The 12457-nt window shown below is 41.1% G+C and overlaps 1 protein-coding gene and 1 long non-coding RNA gene across 3 annotated transcripts in view; one reads left to right on the top strand and one right to left on the bottom strand.

Moving 5' to 3' along the window:
• The window catches only part of UBLCP1 (ubiquitin like domain containing CTD phosphatase 1), a 23870-nt gene extending 20050 nt beyond the window's left edge, over positions 1–3820 (bottom strand). The window contains exons 1-2 of the mRNA XM_060144147.1: positions 3676–3820; positions 428–623 (exon numbers count right to left, since the gene is read on the bottom strand). Of these exons, the coding sequence (XP_060000130.1) occupies positions 428–581 (154 nt within the window). The 5' untranslated portion in view covers positions 582–623; positions 3676–3820. The remainder of the gene's footprint in view (positions 1–427; positions 624–3675) is intronic.
• Positions 3769–12457, top strand: LOC132517264 (uncharacterized). Of its 2 annotated transcripts, none has more exons than XR_009539657.1 (3): positions 3769–3999; positions 10745–10885; positions 11930–12457. It is a non-coding gene; the product is annotated as an uncharacterized LOC132517264 (long non-coding RNA). The 2 variants fall into 2 exon arrangements; XR_009539656.1 differs by having other exon boundaries at positions 3769–4004.

Below are 12457 nucleotides of genomic sequence, written 5' to 3'. Positions count from 1 at the left end.
CACCAAAGCTAGAAAGAAGCCCACACACCACAAAGAAAGATCCCGCATGCCTCAACGAAGATCCCGAGTGCCGCAACTAAGACCAGACCCCGACGCAGCCAAAAAAAGTTTAATTAAATAAATAAATAATACATAAGTCTTAAAAAAAAGAAAGAAAGAAAGAAATTACACTGTTTACCTGGGACTTCCGTGTCACAGGTTTAACAAGCAAACATCAACTGTCAGAGGAAATCAAAAGTAATCTTAATAGTGGTGGTATTTTCAGGTATCCTTAAATATTCTTACTTGTACCATCAAAAAAAATTTAGGGATATCCCTATCAAAGAAATCTCCAAGGGGAAAGACTTATTAAAGTGAACAGATAATAGCTAATATAAAGATTCATAAATATATCAATGCAATAAATTTGAAGAAGGGAGAAAATTACCTTTAACTTTGAGTCCAAGTAACTTCTGGCGTTCTGGTAATACTCCCGTAAGGGTCTTGAGAAACTGTTTGAGATCTAGCACAGTATCATCTTCTGAAAGTGTGGTCACTGAATATTCCTGTCCACCCCATTTTACAATGATAGGAAGAGCCATCCTTGAAACATACGATGAGGCAGCTTTTGTTCAGAAAGATACCTAGAAAGAAAGGCATACACAAGTTAAAACAGATATATCAAAGATGTACGTAAACTTGCAACTTTAAGTTTTATAAACTGTCATTTGAGTCCTATTTTACAACTTGATGATAGAGAAACAGGATTTTCTACTTACAGAAATGTTATCAGAATGCCAAAAGTTATCGGGAGTCAAAGTTAAAATTCTCCCACCCTCTCAATTTTTGGCTTAAAGTTACAACTTCCTAATATTCTATCAGATTCTCCTGGTTCAAGTGGAAAGCTGCAATAAATGAGCTAACTATTCCTCCCTCTCTGATCAGGTTTATGCTACTGGCAAGTTCCTCCATGATGGACCGTCCATGTTCATTTACCATTTGCAAGGTAGGACAATGAGTTGTTAAGAGCATAAACTCTAGAGACAGATTACCTGGGTTCAGAGGTCAGCTCTCCCTCTTATTAGCTATTTAACCTTGGAAAGCTAACTGACTCTTAGTGCCTAGGTTTCCTCATCTGTAAAACAGGGATGCTAATACTGCCTAATTCTCAGGGTTCTTAAGAGGAATAAATTAATTTTTGTAAGTCACATACTACCTGGCACATAGTAAGCTCTAAACAAGTAAGTACTGGTTACATAAGTTGTTCTAAAAACTAGAACTGAAGTGTTCCACGCACTGCGCTAAATAGTAAATGGCCATTATTTGTTTCATATTTAATACACTGGACAGTTTTTACTCAATCTCCTTTATCAAGGTTGTTTGATAAGAACTGTCCCTCTTTTACAATTAAGGAAATAGGGGTTCAGAGAGGTTATGTAATCTGCTCATTGGCACATAGCTGATAACAGAACAAGTCTTCTGACTAAATCTCATTTTCTTCCCTTACACAACTGTCTCTCTTGAATTGCACCTACAGGAGTTAAGGCACCAAATATCAGTAAATACAAAACCTACAGGCACAGATATAAGTACACAAAGGTTATATAGCAGCTGCCACTCATCAACAATAGCATGTAGGTCTCCTCCCCCCATAAAGCTTTCTACCAGTTTTCATAAGTTGGTTCCCCCAACAGGTCAGAGAACTAGATTTTCTAATCTCAAAGTAGTGGTATTTCCAAATGCTGTCATATATTTAATACAACATTTGACTTCACTCTTCAAGTATTACAACCAACTGCAAGAAAGAAGGCAAATTATAAATCTTAACATGCAAACGTAATTTGAAAATTTAAGATGTCTTCAACATGCCCATTAGAAAAGAGCACCGTAAATTCACTTACATTTATTCTATGTTTACAACCTGCTCTACTAAAACTTTAAAGAAGGTGTGTTACTTTAGGGCAATGTATTCTATTTGGAGAGAACTTGCTCTAACAAACCTTATAATCCTCAATAAAAAGCCAAATGGCCCTTTTGAGTCAAACTGAAATATCATTTAAACATTATTTTTCTGAGAGAAGTGGAAATAAAACTGAAAATTTACAAGAGCTAGGAATGCAAATAGCACTAATACAGCATACTGTGCTGGGCAGAGCAGAACATGTGAAGTGAGATCACCTGAACTCTAGGTAAGCATGGACAAGTCACTGCACCTCTAGACCAGTGTTCTCAAAGTGTGGTCCCCAGACCATCCAACAGCATTGACCCCACTTGGTAACTTGTTGGGAATGTAACTGGGTCTGGAGAGAAGAGACCTAGCAATTTGGGTTTTAACAATCTCTGTCTCCCCCTCCCCCCATCTCTGAGGCATGCTAAAGTTTGAGAGCCAGCGCTCTAGGCTCTTCAATTTTCTCAGCCTTAAAAAAAAAATGTGCCAGATGGCATGGGCTCTATATGCTTAGTAAAGCAGTATACAAATATCATCACCCATGCCACAAGTGGGATCTCCAAGTTGACAATTGCTCTAAAGGACCAAGCACAACAAAACAAACACCATAAAAAATTTTACCGCATAAAGTCCTTAAAACTGTTTTTCAGTTACTGAACCTCATTCCTTCAATATTCAGATCATTAACAACAATGGAGCAATGCAATGCAAATGCATGAGTCATTTTATGTTTTCACATTTAGCCTTCTTTCTTACACAATTTTAATGTTTTGTATCACTGCGGACCCTATCAGATTTATAAACTGAAAAATGATTTTAGGGGTAAATGTGGCAATCAAACCCGAACAAGTAAGCAAGGAGCACACCTTTATGGTGAAACTACAGTCAAGAATGGCTGTTTGGGTAAATTCTTCTCCCTAACATACAGTGGTGACTTGCCTAGTCAGGGCAGGAATGTTTACTTGACAAGAATAGTGTTAATCCCTGCGATAACAGCCGTGACATCACTTTGTATACTATAAAAAGCAATACGAATGGTGGTGAAGATAGGAAAATGATAACATGCTCAACAACTTAATTGAATAATCTCATTTAATCTTCACAATCCTAAACTGACAACTACTGTCTTCATTATACAGACCAGAAAATTGAAAAAGAGGAAAAACAAATTGCCCGAGACCACACAACTAAAAAGTAGCAAAGGCGGTTAATTTGAAAGTAACAGCAGCAAAAGTTAACACCTTGGGAATTGAGGGGAGGGAGTTAAATTTAAACACGCCCAGTAAAGGGTAACTGTTGAAGTACTGTCAACTCCTCCTCGGGAGAGCAGGGCAGCAGCAACTGCGAGGGAGTGCAGAGGAAAGAGCTGTGGGAAGTGATTGGTATGAGACAGCACAGAAGGCAGGCAGAGACCCCAAAACCCGAGAGGGCCGGAATCCGTTCAACAGGGAGGAGGGAGAGACGGACAAACCCCAGAAGAGGGAGGAATAAAGGTTTGGGGACGCAAAATCCACTGAGGCGCCGGAAGCCCTCCACCTAGGCGACGAGGCTGGATGGGAGGGCGTCGGCCCCTGTGAAGAGCCGGCCGGGGCCGGAGGCCTGGGCCGCGAACCTGGGCAGCCGCGGGCGGGGCCCCCACGAGCAGCCACCAGCCCGCCCGCCCGGCCACAGTGGAGGCCGGGTCTCGAGACAGCAAAGCTGTGGTCCCCCAGCCCCACGGCGCGCCGGGGTGCCCCGCGTCCCCTCACCTGGAGCGCGGCGGAACCGGCAGGAGCGGACGCAGGAACCGACCGCAGCGGAATCCAAGGCGACCGGAAGTGAGAGGCGGGGACCGGAACCGGCTAACGAACCGGAAGTTAGGGTTTGAAACGGAAGCGCGCCAGAGAGCGGAAGGTCGCTTCCCTTGTTTCTCTCCGGGCAACGATGTTACATAGACGTTGCCAGGGACTTCCTCACCGCGACGAGGGAACCAGGCCTTTCCGAGAATGTGACCGCTGTACGGATGCCTGCGAGTCTTGGATGGCTTCCGTCCCTCGCCCGTTCTGCGCATGCGTCCGCTGGCGGGTTTTTGAGTTGGGTAGGCCCTGCCGGGGGTATGACGTCTCTGGTATTGTTTCTCCAAAGTCGGAGCTAGGTGTGCTGAGATCTTCCTGGGACTCGGGCCTAAAACTTGTGTGGCTTTTTCATGTTCCGAATGAGGCCTGAAAGGTGATATTTGAGGTCTTGAGACTTGAGACTTGAGAACTCTACCTGGCACCAGGGGCCACCAATTCAGGAGTTTAGAATTCTACCCGTTTTACCCAATGGAAGAGGAAACAGGATCGTCAGAGAAGGGGCAAGCCCAAGTCTCAGAGAACCAAGGAAGCAAATCTCATGAGAGCTGCATCGAGATTACTGTAGTCTTGTATCGAATTAGTCTCCACCCGCCCGTTCCCAGGTCCATTCCATCTTTCTGCAGAATGCTAAGAAAGCCAATTACAAACCCTGACAAAAGAATTCCAGGGTTTAATGGAAATTCGGTGCAGCCGCTGTCTGGTACAGCGAACTCCCAACGTGCATCACTTTATGATAGGCAAGAAAAAGAAGTTAATAATTGCCCACTAGATTGTTGTATGTGGCGGCAAACAAAACTTAGGTTTTGAAAAGGAAGGGAAAGGGAGAAAATAATATTGGCCCCAAGTATGCACTAGGTCCTTGAATTACTTGTATTTTTCCTTCTACTTGACAGCAGTGTTACTGATCCATGTTTCCCTTTTGGCTGTCATGGAATGGAAGCAAAGAGCCAAGTTTTGTGTCTTAACAGTTTTTTAGTTAAGACACACAAACTATTTTACGTTTTCCTTCCCTCTTTTGGTAATTTTTATTGCGCTAGTAATGTATGAGTATCTGCTCATTTTTAAAAATGAAACGTATTTTCAGTAACAAGTATTCCCACTATCCTTCAAAAAATGGGAAACGGAAAACCCAAAGTTAAAAGAATTTGTACAAAAGTCACACATTAGCAGTCTAGCCAAAGAGATGGCCAAAAGACAAGGGACTGGACTCCAGAATGAATTTTCTTTCAAACCAATCTTTTTTGCTTTGTTCACGTGCCAAATAGCTTCTTGGCGACTTTATATTCTTGCTGTTGTGGTTAGAGAAACTTGTTTTTGTTAACAGAACGGTGAACTAAAACATTTTTAAGCTTCACTAATTCTAAACAACAGGATACATAAGGAGATTCCTTTTAATCATGGAATAGCCATTGTACAAAGAGTCTGATGATAAGTCTGGTATTACTAGAGTGTAAATAATTTAATAATTACAAATTATCTAGCCAAGTGTTGAACAGTAGTATTTCTCAGAGAATAATGGTAGCAGAGACTTACCAGATGATTTTAAGTTATGCCCAAATCTCAGTTCCTCCAAGTCCATTTCTAGACTTGGTCCATTTACCAGATGATTTTAAGTTATCTTATGCCTATATTTCAGTTCCTCCAAGTCCATTTATATTTAACTAAACATTCATTAAATCAAAAGTAATGTTAAGAAAACACTTGGAGTGGATTGAAAGATAACATTGAATAAAAGAACTGGACTCGTGGTAACTAGGAATGTATATAAAGTGGACCTAAAAAGGGGCTCACAGCCACTCACAACTTCCAATAAGAGAAAAATTAAACGTCTGCCTCCTGTTGCTCACTAGAGCCTTTTTCTAATGTGTGGAGGATGATATACTTGTGCTTCACTCATACTTCTCTGCAGCAACTAAAGGTGCCTGGGAATTCCTGCATAGGGTTTTGATAGGTTGTCACGTCTAAGTGATTAAAAGAAATGTGGAACAATTTCAAAAAATCAGATGGTACGGGCTTCCCTGGTGGCGCAGTGGTTGAGAGTCCGCCTGCCGATGGGGGGGACACGGGTTCGTGCCCCGGTCCGGGAAGATCCCACATGCCGCAGAGCGGCCGGGCCCGTGAGCCATGGCCGCTGAGCCTGCGCGTCTGGAGCCTGTGCTCCGCAACGGGAGAGACCACAACAGTAAGAGGCCCGCGTACCGCAAAAAAAAAAAAAAAAAAAAAAATCAGATGGTAAACTGCTGATACCACTGTGCCCATGTTTGGATTGGAAGACAAAAGGACATTCCTGGTAGTAGACAGAAAGCTACTACCCCTCTGCATGTATCTTCATCTTCCCCTGACTTCTTTACTTCATTCCCTTTCTCAGGCCGTTTTCTTCCTGTCCTTCCAGTTGAAAAACAATCCTCTTTCTAATTTCTTTTTTTTTTTATTTAGTGCACTACAGCACTTTGTTTCTCTCTTTTAATGTTTATACCCTTGTTTTTTTCCCTGACTGCAATTAACTAAAAATGTTTAGAATCTACCCCATAGAACAGACTCTGCAGGCCCTTAACTCACCCTGGCCAGTGAACTACTGCCTTTCTCTATTCATCTTGCTTTCCCAAACGACTACTTAAAACGTCAACTCTCTTCCAACCTCAGATCTTCCAGTTTACATCCTTGCTTTTGGCAGATGACATTGTCTCATATTTTGTTAAGAAAATAGAAAGTCTCAAAGAGGAATTGCCTGAACTTCAGACCTCCAAATCTACAAACTAAGTTATATCTGCACTTGTCCTCACTTCTTTTGCTTGTTTCAATGCGGCAATTTCCTTCTACCCGAAGTCAACCCTTATATTTGTGCTCTGGCTCCTTCCCTCTCAGGAAACTTTGTATAAATGCAGTATCCCTCTCTCTTGCTCTTGTATTTTTAACCTCTTTCTCTCTACAGGCTCATTTCCATCAATGATAAACATGCTACAGTATCTTGCCGTCATAACTACTATCCTTTCTTTCACAGTTGGGCATTTCAAAGCATTGTTTGCATTTGTCTAAACTTGACATAATCGGTAATTGTCTATTTCAGACAATTTGTTTAGTGACAATCTTTTACTATACTGTAAGCTTTGTGAGGAAACAGACCATGTCTGCTCTATTCACCACTGTATCCTCAGAGCATAGCATGATGTTGGCTAAAGCAGGTACTCAATACATATTTGCAAATGGATGAATAATGGATGAATAGAATGTAGAGAATAGAGAGATTATATAATAATACATATTATACATATAATAACATCGGTGATTTATAATGATTACAATTTGTAATTGACTCTGGATGTGCGGGAAATTTCTGAAATACACAGCAAATGTTAACGGTTCATGGCACCATAGGATGCACTCAGTAAGTATTTGTTAAATGAATGAAAGAAATTATCTCTCGATGGCATAGAGCAGGTGAGTTTCACCTTGTTTATATTTTTCTGTATTTGAATTTTTTACAATAATTTTGCATTCTTTTTCTATTTTTTTAAAAATAGTACAAGGCGGCTTCCCTGGTGGTGCAGTGGTTAAGAATCCGCCTGCCAATGCAGGGGACACGGGTTCGAGCCCTGGTCCGGGAAGATCCCACATGCCGCAGAGCAACTAAGCCTATGTGCCACAACTCCTGAGCCTGCACTCTAGAGCCCGTGAGCCACAACTACTGAGCACACGTGCCACAACTACTGAAGCCCGCGCACCTAGAGCCTGTGCTCCGCAACAAGAGAAGCCACCACAATGAGAAGCCCATGCAGCACAACAAAGGGTAGCCCTCGCTCGCCGCAAGTAGAGAAAGCCTGTGCACAGCAACAAAGACCCAACGCAGCCAAAAAATAATAATAACTTAAAAAAAATAGTACAAGACTTCCCTGGTGATCCAGTGGTTAAGACTCCTTGCTTCCATTGCAGAGGGCACAGGTTCAATCCCTGATCGGGGAACTAAAATCCCACATGCTCTGTGGCATGGCCAAAAACAACAACAACAAAAATAGTATAAACATATCCTTACCAGTATTAATTTTTAGGCCTATCCTTGAAAATCTTTTCTGTGCTTTAGATATATACACGTGTATACAGTTTATACATATTTTAAAATAATTATGTATACACAGGAGGTTGCAAAAAGAGATTATGTGTACACTCACTTTTTTCTAATGATCTCATGTCATTATAGTACAATATCAAAACCAGGATATTGACATTGGTACAATGTGTGTGCATATAATTGTATGCCATTTTATCACATGTAGATTCATATAGCTACCACTGCAATCAAGGTACAGACTTCTTCCATCACCACAAAGATACACCTTGTGCTCCCTCTTTATACTTAAGCCCACTCCCATTTCTCTCACCATTCGTAACCCTTTGTCACTAATCTGGTTTCCATCTCTATGATTTCGTCATTTCCAGATGTTATGTAAACGGAAATATATGGTATATGCCTTTTGAGATTGGGCTTTTTCACTCAGAATAAGGCCTGTGAGATTTATTCAAGCTATTGTGTGTATCAGTAGTCCATTTCCTCTTATGGCTGAGGAGGATTCCCTGGTATGGATTTATCACAGTTTGTCTAACCACCTATTGGACATTGTGGTTGTTTCCACTTTTTTTTTTTTTTTTTTTTTTTTTTGCTGTACGCGGGCCTCTCACTGCTGCGGCCTCTCCCGTTGCGGAGCACAGGCTCCAGACGTGCAGGCTCAGCGGTCATGGCTCACGGGCCCAGCCACTCCATGGCATGTGGGATCCTCCCGGACCGGGGCACGAACCCATGTCCCCTGCATTGGCAGGTGGACTCGCAACCACCGCGCCACCAGGGAAGCCCTGTTTCCACTTTTTGGCTTTTACAAATAAAATAGACCATTTGTATGTAATGCAATTATTGATATTTTAAGGCTTCAGTCGGCCACTTTATTGTTTTCTGGTTTTGGTTTTTCTATTTTCTTTTTCCTGTCTTTCTGTTGGTTACTCAAAGATGAGTTAAGAATTCCATTTTGATTTGTCTGTATTGTTTTAAAGTGTATCTCTTTGTATAAATTTTTAGTGATTGCTCTATTATATATACATAACTTAGCAGTCTACTGGTGGTAATATTTTACTAGTTCCAGTGACGTATAAACATCTTCACCGCTAATTAAGTTCCTTTCCTGTCTCTAGTTTATAATTGTCTTAAATATTTCCTCTACGTACATTGAGAACCGTATTGAACAACGTTATAATTTTTGCTTCAATCATCAGATACAACCTAGAAATTTCAAGAGGGAAAGTGTTGTATTTACCTATATTTTTATTCTTTCCATTGTTCTTTCTTCCTTATGTCCCAAGATTCCTTTTTGTTTAGAGAATTTCTTTTAGTCATTCTCTTAGGATAGGTTTGCTAGCAACAAATTCTTTCAGGCTTGCTTCATTTGAGAATGTCTTGACTTCTCCTTTATTACTAAAGCATATTCTCACTGCTTATAGAATCTGGATTGACAGTTCTTTTCTTTTGGCACTTGAAAACTGTGCGACTTCTTTCTGGCCTCCATAGTTTTAGAAGGGAAATCTGTCAATAAAATTGCTTTTTCCTGGGCTTCCCTGGTGGCGCAGTAGTTGAGAGTCTACCTGCTGATGCGGGGGACACGGGTTCGTGCCCCAGTCTGGGAAGATACCACATGCCACGGAGCGGCTAGGCTCGTGAGCCATGGCCGCTGAGCCTGCGCGTCCGGATCCTGTGCTCCGCAACGGGAGAGGCCACAACAGCGAGAGGCTCGCGTACCACCAAAAAAAAAAAAAAAAAAAAAAAAAATTGTTTTTCCTGCTGTTTATAAGCTATTGTTTCTTTCTTGCTGCTTTCAAGAATTTTTGTCTTTGTCTTTAGCTTTCAGAAGTTTGACTATGCTGTGTCTTGGTGGAGATTTATTTAGGTTTATTCTATTTGAGATTCACTCAACATTTTTATTCTATATGTTTATGTCTTTTGCCAGTTTGGGAATTTTTAGACATTATTTCTTCACATACTTTTCATGGTTGTGGTAGAAATCCAAGCTCCTCATTAGGCCTCCTTTGACACCCCATGTGGGCAGGAAAGGGCACCCCATTACTCTTGTACAGGGGTGAGGGTTCAGGTTCTCCACCAGCCTCCAGTGATACCACCCAAGTTGGGAGGTGGAGGGGTGCTTCATCACTACACCCCACATGACCTCCACTAGAAGATAGTAAAAGTTCTGGCTTCCCACTCAGTCTTCTCTGACACCATCCTGGAAGGGAGTTGGAGTACCTCATTATAGCCTGGCAAGGGTGAAAGGCTAGACTTCCCACTGGGCTACTGCCGACAGAGGTGGTGGAACCACCACTTTTTCTTGTGATATTTGGTTGGAGTATGGCAATGTGTCAGTGGTCTCCAAGAACACTCCTTTGTTCAATGATTCACCAGGAGGACTCACAGGACTCAATTTATTGTTGTATTCACAGTTGAGATTTACAGCAGAAGGTTACAAAGCAAAATCAGCAAAGGGAAAAGTTTCAAGGAATGAAGCCTAGAGGAAACAAAGCACAAGATTCTAAGAGTTCTCTCTAAGTGGAATGGCCCATGGTGTGCTCAGTTTTTCAATCAGTGAATTGTGACAACACATATGAAGGGTTTTCTCCTGGGAAGCTCTTTAGAGATTCTTTACCCAAGGTTTTTGGAGGTCTGGTCATGTAGGTACTCACTTGCTAATATCAATTTCACACTCCCAAAAGGAAAGCAGGTGAGCAGCATAAACCACGTGGTTTCCATGAACAATCTAGGCACAGTGAGACACTCTTCTCATTTAGGGAAGGTTTAATATTAGTGCAGAAAAATATCAGTGAAGTTCCCAGATGCCAGCCAAGGGCCAACCTCGCAAACAGGACTTTCTGGCGACAACAGGCTCAGGCCTCCCACGTTGACTCCTTTCTGCACAAGTGGTTATTAACTAAATGTTTTCTCCCTTGCTAGGCTGTGGCTTTCCTGGTTCTTTGTCTAGAGAGAACAGGCTTTTGTCTGAGCCCACTGACATTTCCAGGTTGTCAGTATCTCTAGCACCCCAACTATGAAGTAAAAAGAAAACTCAGAGAACTCACTGCCTTGTCTTTCCAGGTAACTAGAGAACTCACTCCCTTGTCTTTCCAGGTAACTAGACAATCTGCCTTCTCTCCACCTTTCAGTCTTCTTATATTTGTTTTATAGCATCCAGGGTTTTTAGCTGTACTTGGCAGAAGGAATGGGGAGAAATGCAACTACTCTGCCTCATCCCGGAACAGGAAGTCTCTGTATTACTTTTAAAATTAAGAAAAAAGGGATTTTTAAAATTTTCATTTTGAAAACAGAGTATATATATATATATATATATCTCCACACACATACATATATAAACAAAACATATACACATATATATATATTAAAATAGGCTTAATTTTTTAAATTGGATTTAGAACATAACATGGGATCTATCCTCTTAAAAAAAATTCTAGATATACAGTACACTATCCCTGCAGGCAGTTACACATGCAGAGTGTTAACTGTAAAACCTGTGCTTCTGGTTTATATCCAAAGTCATGTGCATAGGAGACAATATCTTCTTAATCATGTGAGAAATAATTACAAATGTCCCTACCCACACATTCTAGACTAATGAACTATTTCTGAGATGAAAAATTTAGTATGATATACTGCAACCTAATCAACATTCAATTTGAAATCGTAAACAAGAACATCAAATTGTTATTATGTTGCAGTATTGCACATTATGAGGGCAATTTCATTTATTTGTTTTTTATATCCACAGTGACTCATAAGTGGATAAATTAATGTCTCCCAACTTCAATAAATATTAATGAAATGTCTAGACTGTTAGAATCTAAACATTTACAATGTGACAAAGCAAGTTTTGATCACCAATAAGCTATCTGTAATGAATAGTTTACCATTGTTTTATTCATTATACTTCTAATTGTCAGGAAACATTTCTTTAGCAATGTGTTAATGTCCAAAAAGCATTAGATGGGGTTCTAGAGGCAGGCTTGCCTAAAATTATCCTGACTTTGAGGTAATCAATTTCCCCTGACCTCAATACCTGTTTATAAAAATGAGCTAATCGAATAACCAAAAGATGCTTTTAAATTCTATATTTTAAATCTCTAGGGCTTCCCTGGTGGCACAGTGGTTAAGAATCTGCCTGCCGATGCAGGGGATATGGGTTCAAGCCCTGGTCCAGGAAGATCCCTCATGCCACGGAGCAACTAAGCCTGTGCACCACAACTACTGAGCCTGCATGTAGAGCCCGCAAGCCACAACTACTGAACCCATGTGCCACAACTACTGAAGCCCTCGTGCCTAGAGCCCATGCTCTGCAACAAGAGAAGCCACCGCAATGAGAAGCCTGTGCACCACAGCGAAGAGTAGCCCCCGCTCACTCCAACTAGAGAAAGCCCGCGTGCAGCAGCGAAAACCCAATGCAGCCAAATATAAATAAATAAGTATATTTATTTTAAAAATATATATCTAGGGGACTTCCCTGGCAGTCCAGTGGTTAAGACTTTGCCTTCCAATGTAGGGGGTGCAGGTTTGATCCCTGGTCGGGGAGCTAAGATCCCACATCCCTCGAGGCTGAAAAAACAGAAAACAGAAGCAATATTGTAACAAATTCAATAAAGACTTTAAAAAATACTG

The sequence above is a fragment of the Lagenorhynchus albirostris genome, chromosome 3 (assembly GCF_949774975.1).
Source record: "Lagenorhynchus albirostris chromosome 3, mLagAlb1.1, whole genome shotgun sequence".
In the NCBI taxonomy this organism is placed as follows: domain Eukaryota; kingdom Metazoa; phylum Chordata; class Mammalia; order Artiodactyla; family Delphinidae; genus Lagenorhynchus; species Lagenorhynchus albirostris.
This window is presented reverse-complemented; position numbering and strand designations above follow the sequence as displayed.